A 14,366-nucleotide genomic window follows, 5' to 3' on the forward strand; every position below is an offset into this window, starting at 1 on the left:
GTCAGTGCAGAAGAATGGAGCAAGCAAACTGGCTCTTGTAAGGGGACAGGGTTTACCGCAGGGCTTGGCTTGCGTGCAGATCTCCTCTTCGCACCTGCTACAAAGGTCTCTGAGGTCCTACAGAGTCTCTGCGTGTTCCCAAGGGCTGGAAAAAGAGCCCTAGTATTTCTCACTGACTGCTCTCAGCTGCTGTTTGTTTTACCACTGCTTTTAGGAAGTTGGGAAGGATTAGAAAAGGGTGCCTATGACTTCAGATAGCATTGTATTATTTAAATCTATGCAAGTGTGCTTCTAGTATTCATTGAGGGACCTCTTGCATCTCTCCTTTTGGGGAGAGACTGATACTGTTCATGGGAACAACCAGCCTCACTGCTTTTGGTACATCTGATCCACAGCATTGAAGGTGCATCAGTAACAAAGCTTTCCTGGGATTTGACTTACAGTGTAGCATTGTCTATTAATAACCTGTGAACAATAAATGGATTATATAAGAAGATTTTTCCTTGCCTTTAGGTGTGAATGGACTACTTGATTATCTCCCACACCTTCCCTCAAAAAATATCCTAAATCATAAAATACTACTTAGATGTTCCGAAAACCTCATTTAATTTGGGCAAATGAAGTCAAACAGAGCATATTTTTCTTTCCAATTGGTTTCTGCTCTAACCTTTCTGACTACAATAATCTTAAATGACATGTTAAGTTTCATTCATATTGCTTGGCCATTAAATGAACAATTAGGTAGTGTAGGATTAGAGCAACATCAAAGTTCTGATAGATTTTCAGCATTATGCAAAGCCTCTCATTTTCCCTTTGACTTAGAGCACTCTGATGATTCTAGGTTGTATTCAGTAATTATACCAGCACTGTTCTTTCCTGTGCACAGATAAGGCTGTGTCAGCACTTCTATTATAAGCCGCTAGTTTCAAAGGACTTTTACTTGTCCATAAAAATTTGTTCTGAGATGGCATTTGGTATTAAAATCTCATCTCAGGGTTAGGAGGAGAAAAACTATTGATAACTGTGTCCTGGTTTTGGAGACAGCAGGAGAGTTTTAAAGCAGTCTGAAGCAGTTCCTGAAAACTCTTCACCAGTTTTACAATTCGAAATTGGCTTTATTTTCTATAGTGAATTTTGGCAGGTTGCTATTAGGCTGCCCAGTGGATTTGTTCTTTTCCTTTTGGAGGCAGGAAAGGGGCAAAGGGTCAGAAATACAAAGCATTGAAATCTCAGAGTAAACTTCACCAGTGACCCTTGGCACTGGAGCAACCTCCACTCAATCCTCTGGGACAGGAGAGAAGTGAGATAAGAAAAGGAAATATGTGCAGGGAGGGAGGTGGGAGCAGAAGCTGATCTCTGGGAAAGGCTCAGAGCTGTTAAGGCAGCTACAGCCAGGATCTTGCACACTGTGCTCTCTAATAAGAAAATGGTTGCAGAGGAGAATGATGGGGTTTCTTTCTTTTCGAGGAGCACTCTGGATGTGCTTGTACTAGCAGTACATATCTTAAAAGGCAGGAGGAATTTTAGATGTGGAGGCAGACTGAGTAGCTACTCCTCCACTAATATAATCTGCTATTTGCAAATGAGTAGGTATAAGTCAAAAGAGACAGGAGTCTCCCTGTCTTTAAGTCTCTATGACAGTATTCTATAAACTTCAGAAATGGCTATCAGTAGGTGCAGACAATGCTTCTTGTAGTGCCACCCCTGCCACTCTGAGCTGGATTATCATTTTATGGGGGATGAATCTGCTCTTGTAAATTCATAAACCATTCAAAAAGACTACTTTATGTTAATATACTTCATTATGTTCTTCATAAGAGGTGAGGATCCATTGTCAAACTTGAAACTTTGTTACTTTTACTAGTCCTGCTTGTAAGATCTAAGTTTAGTCCCCACTTATGCGAGAAAAGGACTGACACCTCTTTCATTGTGGGGAAAGATCTTTTATGGCACTAGAAATCCCCAGAAGATGACATGGATTAGCATGGATCACCCAAATGTAACTTCTGATGAGCAGCTGTTGCAGCTCATGTGCATACACAAGCATCACTGAGCTCATACAAGCTGTGATGTATGGGAAAAGCTCCCTATGTCATATAGAAAGATGAGAGGGTGATCTTAAATGAGTATCTGTAATAAATAACAGGCCTTTAGCTGCACCTCTTCCAAACCTCCTTAGTTTAAGACAATACTTCTTCACACTCTTAACTTCTCCCTCAGGAGATATCAATTCTGTTTTTCTTTTTTTGTCCCAAATTTATTTTTCTCCCATCTTTTAGTGAATCCAGCACTTCCCAGGCATCTGATTCTTACTGTGACTCTTAATACTTTTATGGTGAGAATCCAGTTATACCAGTAATGTGATTTCTTTGCTACCCAAGGCGTTTACCTTGGCATGTCTCATGGATTTGGTTTAAGATGCTTTTATTATTTATTTATTAATTTATTTACTATTTTATTTATTTATTTTATTCAATGCTTCTTTTTTTCTTTTTTTTTTAAGAGAAAACTGGCTTTCAGTTCTAGCTGGAGTGCTCACGATTTTGTGCATGGGTCATGTTATCTAATGCATGGAGCGGCTGACCAGGATTAGGTACCATGACTTTTTCCCTGACTTTTGAGTCTGGCCCGTCTTTCTCCTCCTTTTCCCCCTCCTCTGTTTACAGAGGCAGCTCTGTGAGGCAGCTATTATCTGATGTTCTTTGTGTAGCATGAGTTCCAAACCTTGGATGAAGCCTGGGGTATTTTCTAAAACGGAATTAACTGGTTTTTGTTTAATGCTGTGATTAATATTTATTATAATAGGTGAAGCTGGTATCATATTGTGGATTTCCTTAAGCAGTGAGAACTTCAGACTGTGGTATGGATCTGTGCTATGGATCTGTACTATCCTCCTCTTCTCTGAATGTTCCCCAAGGCCCAAAGGCACATGGTTGTATGGACAAAGAGGACTGGTGCTATGAGGAACATATGGCCAAGTGGTTTCATGTTGAAGGTGATGAGTATCACTCACATTCACAGAGCAGCCATGGTGGCTGAATTATGATAATTTGCTCATTTATTAGAGAAGCTCACCGATGAGTCCCTTGACTGGGGAAGGACATTAGTCAGGAAGGAGTGCAGAGTAAAGAACTGTATTTAAGCTCTCTCAGTTTGGACTGAACTGCTAAGAGGTCTGTTAAGTTAGTGACAGAATCATTCTTCACAGCTGTCAGCCCTTATCCATGCACTGGAAGGGCCATTAATACAGCTAAAATGGAGTATCTGTCACTCTTGTGCTAGCACAGGAGGAACTTCTCATAAATACCATTTAAAAGGATTTGAGTCCATGTTATGTAGTGTTTGGTTAAGAGGATGATGAGGATGATAACACTTTATGATTTTTTTAAAATATTGTGAGCTTTTTTTAAAGCAGTTCTGTACCATGCCTTTATAATGAGTCATGCGACTTGCTATGCTGCCTCAGCATGAAAACAAGAATGCCAAAATAACGAAAGCTAGGAAGATAAGCAAGTATCTATCACATTTTAATTACAAAGATAATAGGAAGAGATTGTCATGACTCAATCTCTTGCTGTTACATTCAAAAGCAGCATGAAAATGTGTCTACAAGAAAATCAAAGAAAATTAAATATTTCTTCAAGGAGTTGTTCATAACTGTTTGAGTTTTTAGGCTTAAAATGATTAACTGTGCTTTTCTGAAACTGCATGTTAGTTTTGTGGAAAATAGTCTGAAGAGCATCTTAGTGTCCTGTCTGCACTTAGTGTCACATTTCTGCACACTCCTGATGATTTTATCTTTTTTTTCTTTTAGCTGATCACTTTTCTAGTGTTGCATTCAGGTTGCTTTACTCCTTATATTTGTGGCTTATTTTCTGAGTCCTATAGAAATTGCAGTTTACTCTTTTGCTTGTCTTTTATTTCTGCTATGACCTTCAAGATAAATTAAAAAATTGTATTTTTATGTTTTCAAATTGTCAGAACCATTTTCATGTCAGTCTGCTCTAGTTTCTGATTAAGTTTGTTTCTTGACATTTAGACTTGAATTTTAATGTTATCACACTCCTATATTTATTGATTGACTGTAGTTTGTATTTACTGCTCTGGATTCTTTTCTTGGTGGTAAATGATAAAACTCCTAGGCAGATTACCCCTGCAAAAGTGATGGAGGTTATAATCAAAATATGTTACTAGCGCCTGGATAAATAAAGATTACATAGCCCCAAGTCCTGAATATAACACAGTAGAATTTGGGCCAAAAATAATTCATCTAGACACCAAAGGTGAAATTACTAAGTTCAGGAATGTGGCTTAATTCCAAAAATATGTGTTCAGAACTCCTGTGGTCTTGAGCTGAAAAAGATATAGTCTGTAGAGAATAAGGTCCTTTTTATCACTTTAAAGAGATAATTTTGGTGTATCCTAGCTTGATAAGGACATGCTCCAAAGCATTATTCTGTGATGCAACTATAAAAGATTGTAGTACATGATTTAGATGGTGGAAATGCCACAATTTAAAGTAGTCGCTTCCTGGCACTGCGACGGAATCTAGCCCCTGCATAGATTTTCCTCCTTATGCTTCACTTCATGAAAATGAGAGAAGAAAAAACTATGCAAAACGCAAGGGAAACTGAGGTGCTTCATTCATTTCAATGATATGCCAGTTCTGTTGTGCACTTTGTACAGTCACTCATGCAGTGGAATAGAAGATGCAAAGTGCTATCCTAATTGCAGTTCAAGCTCCATTTTTAGTCAAAATGCTGTAAAGATCAATGCTGGGTTCTGTTAGAGCTTAGGGTTCTGTTCAGATTAGGGTTCTGTTAGAGCTTCAATAAGCACAAAGCACAGAGAGAAGATGGGAGAACTGAACTGTGTGAACTGGCCTTTTCAAATAAATTTCACTTTTGGTTAAAACTTGATATTAATTGGTGTATCTAATTCGGGATTTTTTTCCCTTATTAAAGCACAGCTGTATTGTAATTATGGGTGTTTTTTTTTTCCCTCTAGACTGGAAAATAATGCATATTTCTGTTTGATGTTGCTTGAACTTTCTCAAGAAAAGACCAGACTGATGAACATGAGTTTAACAATTTTTTTTTTTCTCATCAGACGGCAAACTCTGCTAAGTTTGACATACCTGCTGATGTCTTGATTTCTGAGCACATGTTTCAAGGTCATCTTTTTTAATGGATTTTAATGGATTTTTCAGGGTCTCCAAACATTATTTGCATGTTTAAACTCACATAATAGATTTGGTTTGACCTTGGGATATACGAAAGTAAATTCTAAAGGTGATGTATGAATATAGCACAAGCAGCATTCCTAGCTCTTATTTTGCTTTAAAAAGAATAGATATTCTAAATAATTTAAACCTTCAAATTCTTCATCTATTTTTCCTTCTTTCTTTCCCATTGCCATTGGCAATGCAAGCCTTCCCCACTCTGAAACACCATGGATTATCAGAGAACTAGTGACATGGTCATATAACAAGGGACTGAAAGCATAAGCAAGTGAAGGAAGAGATTTTTAGTGTGTTCATAACAAAACTCATTTTGCGGTACATTGCCTAAAGTGTTTTGGTGGCAACAAAGCAGTCACCCTAAAAAGGAAGCAACTTTCTCACATCAGCCTAACCAAACGCTTTGATATTATTACAGGGAACGTTACCTCTGTATGAAGCATTAGAAAGGGAAATAGAAATACTTTTATGGCAAATGTAGGGCATTTGGTACCTTTGGAAACAGGGCAAACCAGTTGAACAAGCTGTGAAAAAAATAAATAGCTGGAAATGCTTGGATAATAGAAATAAAATTTTGGTGTGTATGTGGTTGTGGATTTTTATTTTTTTAAACCTAATGATGGACATTTGCAAAGATTCATCCCTGTAAAGCAGCTGAGGCCAAGTCTAGGCAAGCTGGCTGAGGTACCAGAAGCAACTTATTTGTAGCACTACAGATGAACTTTGCACAGGATTGTAACATTATTTTGTCTCATAAAAACACAGGTAGTTTGTCTCTGCTGATATAGTGACTCAAGTTTCCAAAGTGGATTAACCATTAATTAAGCAACTTTTGTTCTCAATGCCAAGTGAATGTTCTCAATGTACAAGAGTCTGTTTCTCAGGATATGTATTACTGGCTTTGCAGACATTTAATATAGTGGCAAAGAAAATTTGGAAATCATAGAATCATAGAATGCTTAAGGTTGGAAGGGACCTCAGAGGTCGTCTAGTCCAAACCCCCTACACACGCAGGGTCACCTAGATCATGTGTCACAGGGCTACGTCCAAGCGGGTTTTAAAGATCTCCAAAGAAGGAGACTCCACAACCTCTCTGGGCAGCCTGTTCCAGTGCTTTGTCAACCTCACTGTCAAGAAACTTTTTCTTAAGCTCCTGTGGAACTTTTGGTGCTTCAGTTTGTGGCCGTTTCCTATAGTCTATCAGTGCCCACCACTGAAAAGAGGCCGGCCCCATCCTCCCCACTCCCTCTCTTAAGGTATTTAAATGCATTGATCAGGTCCTCCCTCAGCCTTCTCTTCTTCAGGCTAAACAGTCCCAGCTCTCTCAGCCTTTACTCATAGACTAGATCATAGATTAGATCAGCCCCCGTCATAGCCCTGAGCTAGACTCTCTCAAACAGCTCCACATCCCTCTTATACTGGGGAAGTCTCACCAAGTTTGGCACCCCTAGTGATTTGGGACACCACTAGGGATTTGGGACATAGGCTTTTCCTTAGTCAAGACATTGTTTAAAGGGGAAAAAAATCTCAATTATTAATTGAACAACTTTGAATGAGCTACTTCATTAAATTATCATCAGTTTAATACAGAAACCCTAAATGTCTGGGAAATACTTCTCTTGAACACTTACTATATCCTATTTTTTTTTTCCCCAGGCATCTACAACTCAAGGAACCATAATTTATTAATCTTGAACTACTGCAATCTCTTTTCATCAAGCAAGGGGATAAATAAATACTTTTTAAACCCTCAATAGAGATCTCACACCTGAAACTTCTAACAACAACAGCTAATTAATTATAACTCATTTAAACCATGAAGTAAAACTAGCTTAAGCTTTTACATCACACTATCTTTTTTCTCCTACAAAACATCTTTTTTTTTTTTTTTTTTATCCCCAACACGTAATGAACATGGAATCTTCAGCTAGATGGATCTTCAGATTGGGTCTTCAACATTTTTATCCGTTTTTCCAGCCTTTCCATCCACTCATTTCTGAGCCTAAGAAAAGAAACACCAGTTAGATGTTAGTCTATCTTATTCACTTTTTTTTTTTTTTTTTTTTTTTTTTTTTTTTTTTGGGTAATAGGGAAGATTTTATTTATAATCTTCCCACTTCACACCTCAACATATCTCTACAGAGGCTGGCAAACTCTGACCTTGAAGCCTTTGCTCCAAGGCAAATAAGGATTTGCTCTTGACCCTGGCACTATCTGCCTGAGCATTGTGGCCCACTTTCATCTCCAGTACGTCCTCTCAAGCATCGCTGTGCCCAGGCTCCTGGTCACCTCCACTGAGACTGCCTGCTGCCACCTAGTGTCACCCAACATCTCCGTGTCTGCTTCCTCGGGGACTACAATTTAAAACTTCAATTTAAGTATAACAAGGAGGGATAGTAGCTTCCTGGATACTATTTAATTGGAAATGGTGTGCATAAAAAATTTGCTGTTAGGTCTGTAATAGACGTTTTTTAGGTGACAGCTGGCACTTTTTTTATGGTGCCTAGGTCCAAGCCTCAAATAGAAAAGACATGAATCTCTTGGCTCAGGAGCAGTGATATGTTGTAATTGGTTCTTATAAATGGGTAAAATATGCTAGAGACTGACTCTTTACTTCAGGGTTATTACTGAAAGGCCATTCTTCTTCCTATGGTGTTAAAAATTAATCTAAGAATAAGTATGAAGACATTTTATGCAAATGCTTGCTATCTTCTGGAGACTTTGTCTGAAGTAAAGCTGTACTGACTTTGCAGCAGACTATCTTTTTCTCTTTTTGTCTGTTTGAGGTAAATATAGCTATGGATTGTGATTGCCTTGGTAAGTTACTACAGGCAGTACTCTCATTTCTTAAAGATTTACCTGTGTCTATTAACATATCTAGATTAATTCTAACTAACTCCTTGATCATGAAGACAAGGCCACAGAGTGAAGGTGGGCCAGGTACTTCTCTGCTGGGTCTGCTGTGAAAATGAACCTTCTTTTTCAAGACAAACTCGTATTGCTAGATATTGTCCTAATAAACTCAGTAAGTGTCAAATTTTGGGTTCATTTAGTGAATCAAGAACCCTAAGGTTTGAGTGAACCTTATGGTAGCCACAGGTTAGACACATTTGTATACCTGTCTGGGAAGTATTATTGCTTTCTAAAAGTACTAGAAAAATAAAGATTGCTTTTGGGTCTTAGTGCCTGGCTGAAAATGATTGCTACCTATATTTAAAGAATGACGGTACAAACTCAGATAACCTTTCCAAACTACGCACTTTGTCAGAGCACTTCTTCGCTGACGTTCTTTCTCATTTTGCAGATATCGGGTTTGTTGTTCAATAGTCTTTTCCCAGAAGTTTCTCAGGTCACTTGTTTCACATCCCCGTACTTCATGACGTATGTATTGACTATTCATTTTCTGTAAAGCAAAAGGACAAAATAATCATACAACAAGACATTGGCCCTGCATTTGTTGATGGCTAAAACATATATATTTTTTTCCACTTTTTTCCCAACTTTGGATTCACAAAAAATTCTTTTTTTTTTGATCAGATATGAATCTGGATATCTGGATATTTAATGATCAGGATACAATGGAAATGACTCACACTTTAACCTTCTCATCCCTAATACTGACACTTGGGGATATGTTGTTTGCAGCGATTCATATTCTTAGCTGTTCGTCTCTAATATGCCTCGTCTCCATCTGCGACTGTGACCTTTAAGCTTGTGATGTAGGACAGTGTTGTTGTGTTCTCCAGCTTAATGATTGAGATATCTTTTTCTGTACATCCTAAATGAAAGAAAATATGAACATAGGCTTAACTGGTGGGTTCTTTTTTCAGTTTCCATGCCTATATAGTGATAAAGTGACTATTGTGGGATTGGACCAAAGCAATATAGAAAAGGAGTCCTGGTAATCAGCTGTTAATCATTATGATGCTTACCTTAATTTTATTTGGGAATGGAGATCATTTAAATATATCTAAATTTAATTGTACAGACAGATTTATAAGATGCTAGCTTGCAAATTCAGTTTGCCTGTTAATTGCTTCTCCTTCTCCTGTAACTTTCAGAACAGAATAATTTTATTCAATATATTCATCTACCCAATTACATATACTTTTGATGCCAATTCTATGTTTTCTGTCCTTCATTTGATGATTTAATGTCATCTTAAAAGCAAGTTTAGGACAAAACCTTATCAGAGGAGAAGAATGTCTATCTCAGGATGACTCTTCATGGGCTAACAGTCAAGCCCTTTTATCCCACATTACAGCCAGAAAATTGTATCATTATTTTCAAAACTACATTAAATAGGAAATGAGTATATACATTGTGCCTTCCAAATTGCTGTGTGATTTTGCCTGAACATGCTATTACAATTTTTTTTCCAGAACATTTATTATTTTAACAAGTATTTGGGGCTTTCTCATGCCTTGTTTGAATTCATGGCAATTATTTGTAATTTATTTTAATCAGAGCCACAGAGAGCTAGTAAACAAGTCCCTCCAGGCTAGCTTGGAAAAGCTTGAAGAAACTGCTGCCATTCCCCTGCCAGGCATGATAAGAAAAGCAAAACTTGGAACTCGTAATCTTATTGTAATTCCATTTGGAGATTTAGTTGTTTTATGAGAAACTGTGAGACAAACAATAAAGACACTAGGAATATAGAACAAAAGCAGCTGTTTTAAAGGGGCTTCCTTCTCTGACATTTCCCTGCAACTTTCTTATTGTCCCTTATACCCCCTCCTTTCCTTGTAAACCAGCTTGTGACATCCAGATGATAAAAGCACTGTATTTACACTGAAGATTTGCGGAAGAAAAATCACTAAGTTTTTTGTTTTACCTGGTTCTGAACAAGTTATAATTGACTTCTGTAGTGTTGATATCTGTCTGTAATATGAATCGAAGCTATAGATGAAAAACTCTGTGCTGGGTGACAACAAGTTCTGGGTGAAAATCCTTCTTAATGTGAGCATTTGTTTATAAGATATATATTTTATAAATTTTTACATGTATAGCAATGCCAAGAAAAACCTTACTTTCTAAATAACAGTTACTACTCTCTATACTTCCTGTGTACCCAGAAGTAATCTTGAAATTTATGACAAAAAGTACAATAGTAATCATCTGAGTCAGGCTAATGGACCTTCCAGTGCAGGATTTAATCTCTGAGAATAACAATATCTCTACACAGCAACAAGCAAAGCTTCCAGAAATCCCTGAAGCTCAAAATAAACATTATGAGAGTGACATGCCAGGAAGTAATCTCTCCTTGTTCCCTTAATCACAGGTGATTTGGAGATATAATAATTTTTTTCTTTCTAAATTCCTGTGTAATACACTGTGGATGCTACTTTTCTCAAAATACGAGAGTAAGAATCTCTTCTGAATGACATTAAGATCTGAGCTTGTGGACCTAATTGTCACAAGACATAACTGAGCCCTAGCACATACCTTCAAAATATACATATTCCTAGTCTATTTTCAATGTTCTGTTTTCTGATTTGATTGCACTGGTGACTCAAATATACTTTTCTTTTTACTTCTTTCCATTACTCTCCAGCTCCTTTCTTCCCCCTCTAGTAAAACATCCCAAGGTGAGATATTTAAACCCAGTAAAGGAGAAACTTAGAGTTAGTTTTCCTTGCTACTGATGCTATTTCATTGCTACCTTATGTATACTGCAGTGATATTTATAGGAACATTAGAAAACAGGAACTATAATGTGTGTGTGTAGTACTGTAGAGCTTTTTGATTTGCTTGTTTGGTTTTTTTGAATCTGATGTTTTGGTGAGTGCATTGTCTTTGAATTTTGTGTGTGTGCTGGGTCAGATATGCTAAAGACTTGTTTTTCCTAACCTTTTCTTTTGTGTTCTCATCTAAATGTCTTGATGCTGAGTTTTCCCTTAACTGTTGCTCCACTTATTGTTCTCTCCCCTTGACCTGCCTCTGTTTTCTTTCCTCCTATTACCTGGTAACACTTGAAAATATATCAAAGCCAATGGACTTTGAATTTCTGCATTATCATTTTATTGAATCCTGTACACAGCTACATTAAATTTTTCTCTGAACTTTGAAATCATGCAATTTTCAATTACACTTATTTCACACCCATTATTCGAGCCCATTCACACAGTGACTGTAGGAACCACACCACAACCATACCAAAATAATCCATGTGATTCCTTTTGCCTTTGTGCATCATGTGCTTCGGTGTTTGAATTCGCTGATGTCGTATGTTCATTTCCAAACTGTTGCCATAAACCCTCAAGGTTGTGTGAGTGGTCAGGGGTATCCAATACTATAGATCAAGATCTTGTTACCAGTATTCCAAAAATGCAATCTCTGTGCTAGTATCTTATGCTGGTGACAGAAGCTCTCTATTTTCCTCCCTTCCACCTCAATTTTATTCAGAGGAAAGGAATTGTATCCAGAGGAAAGGAACAGGTACTGTGGCTTGGCACCAGCAGCAATCAGTGGGATACCATTTACTTTCATACACCGGAACAGCTTGCAGCAAGAGGAACCTCCTTAATATATAAAGAGAAGAATGAAGAAGGTAGTTTGAAAGCAGCCCTCAAAACTACCTGAACAAATAATGTCATTGTATGATATAACACATGGGCATGAATACATTCTAAAGCGTGTAGAATATATTGTTAAAGCATGTAAAGTTATAAGTAACCTTTTTGTAGGTGTTGGAGCTAGCTACTCCAGTTTAAGCCAAGTCAGACTTAGGACTCAATGAAGCTATATTTAAGTCTCCAGTGACAATCCTTCCGAAGCACCATAATGAAAGTTTCTTTCTGGTAATCATCTTTGACAGACCACCCTGGCCGCAAGCGGCTGCTCACAAATGAAAGGAATAGCTGAATAAACTCTAGAAAAGGTTCATGCTACACAAAATGAATGTGATGGTTTACTTTTTAGATAAAATCATTTTAAAACAGGTTGAGCATATTTAGATATAAATTGCCGACGGGTTCCTTCTCTGAGTAGGGGAACTACGGTACTGCAAATGCTATTTGGAATTGAAAAATAATGTTGTTAAAACAAGAAAGAGGAAAGTAAGATAAATTGGATGTGACATCTTGACTTTTTTGTAACTAGAAAAATCAATAGCCAGTACCTGGAACTCACTGATTCTATGAGAAACCATTACCACCAAGAGAAACATATTGTTTCATGAGAATTGGAAGGCACAAGTTGTTTAGCCAGAAAATGGTATGTAAAAAAAGGATCTTTTTTTTTCTCCTATAAAAGAACACAACTTGTTATTTCACTTTCTTTTTTTTCCTTAAGTATATACACAAGAAAGCATTTTTTGTTTATTTTGTTTGTTAGCTGTTCTTGTCCTTGACATTGTACAGTTATCCAGGGAAATGATAGCATGTTGTGCCTGGTCTTCCTCCCCTTTACCTTCACCCTCCCTTAGGCAGCAGCTCCAAAACACCAGTTAAAAGTAGTTATATCTGGATCTCTCAAAGATAAAGCACCTCAAGTTATTTCCTGCGGGACTAGAAAATAGGTTTGGGCTGGCATTAAGCATTAGCCAGACTGAAGGGGTATTTCTGCATGGCCTCATACTTGGGAATTTGCTGGGCCCAATGGACTCATAGGATCTGACTGCTGATCACAGGTGACATTTTCTGTCTTGTGGAAAGATACTACCTAGGCTTCATTATAGAAAAAAGACTTAACGTATATTCAGGGAGACAAATGTCGACTGTTGTTTCTGATTAATATCTTGGAGAATTTGTACATCAGAAAATGGTAGAAGGCAGTAAAAGAAAGAATGGTGCTTTTGTTCACTGTGCTACTGAAGCTAGATTTTCCAGTTCTTGTAGATCATCACAGAATGTATCCAAAGTGTTTACAGCCATCAGCTATATTGCTTGTTTCTTTTTGGTGTAGAAAATCTTCTTATCTTTGTTGTATTGAAATTGCTTCTGCCTTTTTTTTTTTTTTTTTTTTTTGTCCTGGTTTTCAGGGCATTTTACATCCTTCTGGAAATATTTTTTTTTCTTTTAATCCACCTCCCCATGGAACTTACTTAGTGATTGCACCTTATTTTACAGATGTATAAAAATTGTATGAGATATAGGAGAGTTTAATCTGTCTATGTTAATGCAAATATATGACTTTAATAAGGAACCTCAATCAAATTTAGAAACTAAGACTGCTAATCACAGCCAAGGCTCTTTATTTTTTTTTTTTTGCTTTGATACTGACTTGAATCTGGGTTATGTCATTTATCTTTATCTTCTGCTTTCACATCTGGTAGCAATGCATATCTGAAAGGACTGATTGGGGTTTACTTCAAGATCCTGTGTGAGAAAGCATCTCGGTTTCAATTTAAGGATTGAATCTTCAGATACTATTTTAAACTCTTCAGGAGGAAAAGAGAGGACTTTGGTTTAATCCTCTTCATCCTTCTACTGAGGGTCCAGAAGGGAAGGGTCACAAGAGTGGGGCACAGCTGCCTGAGCTGAAACGCAGTTTTATTTAAATATACCTATATCTACATAGAGCTGCATCTCATCAGCAAAACAATGAGTAGCTTGACATGTGTATGTCACTTCCTTATGTTTGTGCTTAAGCACTATATATTTTGCCTCCCTAACTATAAACAGTACTATTCACAGTTTCCAATCAAGTAAGGGTGTTTTAGGTAACCAGCTTATTTCACTAACAGTTATTTCTGCTTTGGCAGAATTTAAAGTGAAATTAGAAATTAAAATGAAAGCAGGACATGCATTTAGCAATAGGGTCATCCTCTGGGAATAAACAATTAAATATGACTCCTTTGTGCAGTGGGATTTTTCCATGTATGAGAATGGCAACTATATTCATGTGTGACTGATTAATGTGAATATGAGTTATCGGTGTGTATTGGTTACCTTTGTGCATCTAGCAAAACCATTCTGGAATGTGCAAATAATAACATGAACAGGCTAACGTGCAGGCACTGTGTAGCAGTGTCATGTCCCTACCATTCCCCTTGTTCTTTGGCAGTTCCTACAGTTATTATTGCCTTTCTGTGAAATGCTGATAGGTCTGACCCCATTTATTCAGACCCAGGAGCAACTGTTCTTAAAATGCATTGAACTGTTACAAGATGTGGACCTTTTCTCGT

At 37.3% G+C, this 14,366-nt stretch overlaps 1 protein-coding gene across 1 annotated transcript; it reads right to left on the reverse strand.

Moving 5' to 3' along the window:
* Nucleotides 1-7,162: 7,162 nt before the first annotated feature.
* Nucleotides 7,163-8,639, reverse strand: LOC112959198 (protein FAM240B-like). The gene is made up of 2 exons (XM_026053168.1): nucleotides 8,500-8,639; nucleotides 7,163-7,241 (listed from the first exon to the last, which is right to left on the reverse strand). The coding sequence occupies exons 1-2, from the start codon at nucleotides 8,637-8,639 to the stop codon at nucleotides 7,163-7,165; spliced, it is 219 nt and encodes a 72-aa protein (XP_025908953.1).
* Between the last annotated feature and the right edge of the window lie 5,727 nt (nucleotides 8,640-14,366).

This window comes from Nothoprocta perdicaria, unplaced genomic scaffold (genome assembly GCF_003342845.1).
Source record: "Nothoprocta perdicaria isolate Ctin4 unplaced genomic scaffold, notPer1 scaffold_114, whole genome shotgun sequence".
Classification (NCBI taxonomy): Eukaryota; Metazoa; Chordata; class Aves; order Tinamiformes; family Tinamidae; genus Nothoprocta; species Nothoprocta perdicaria.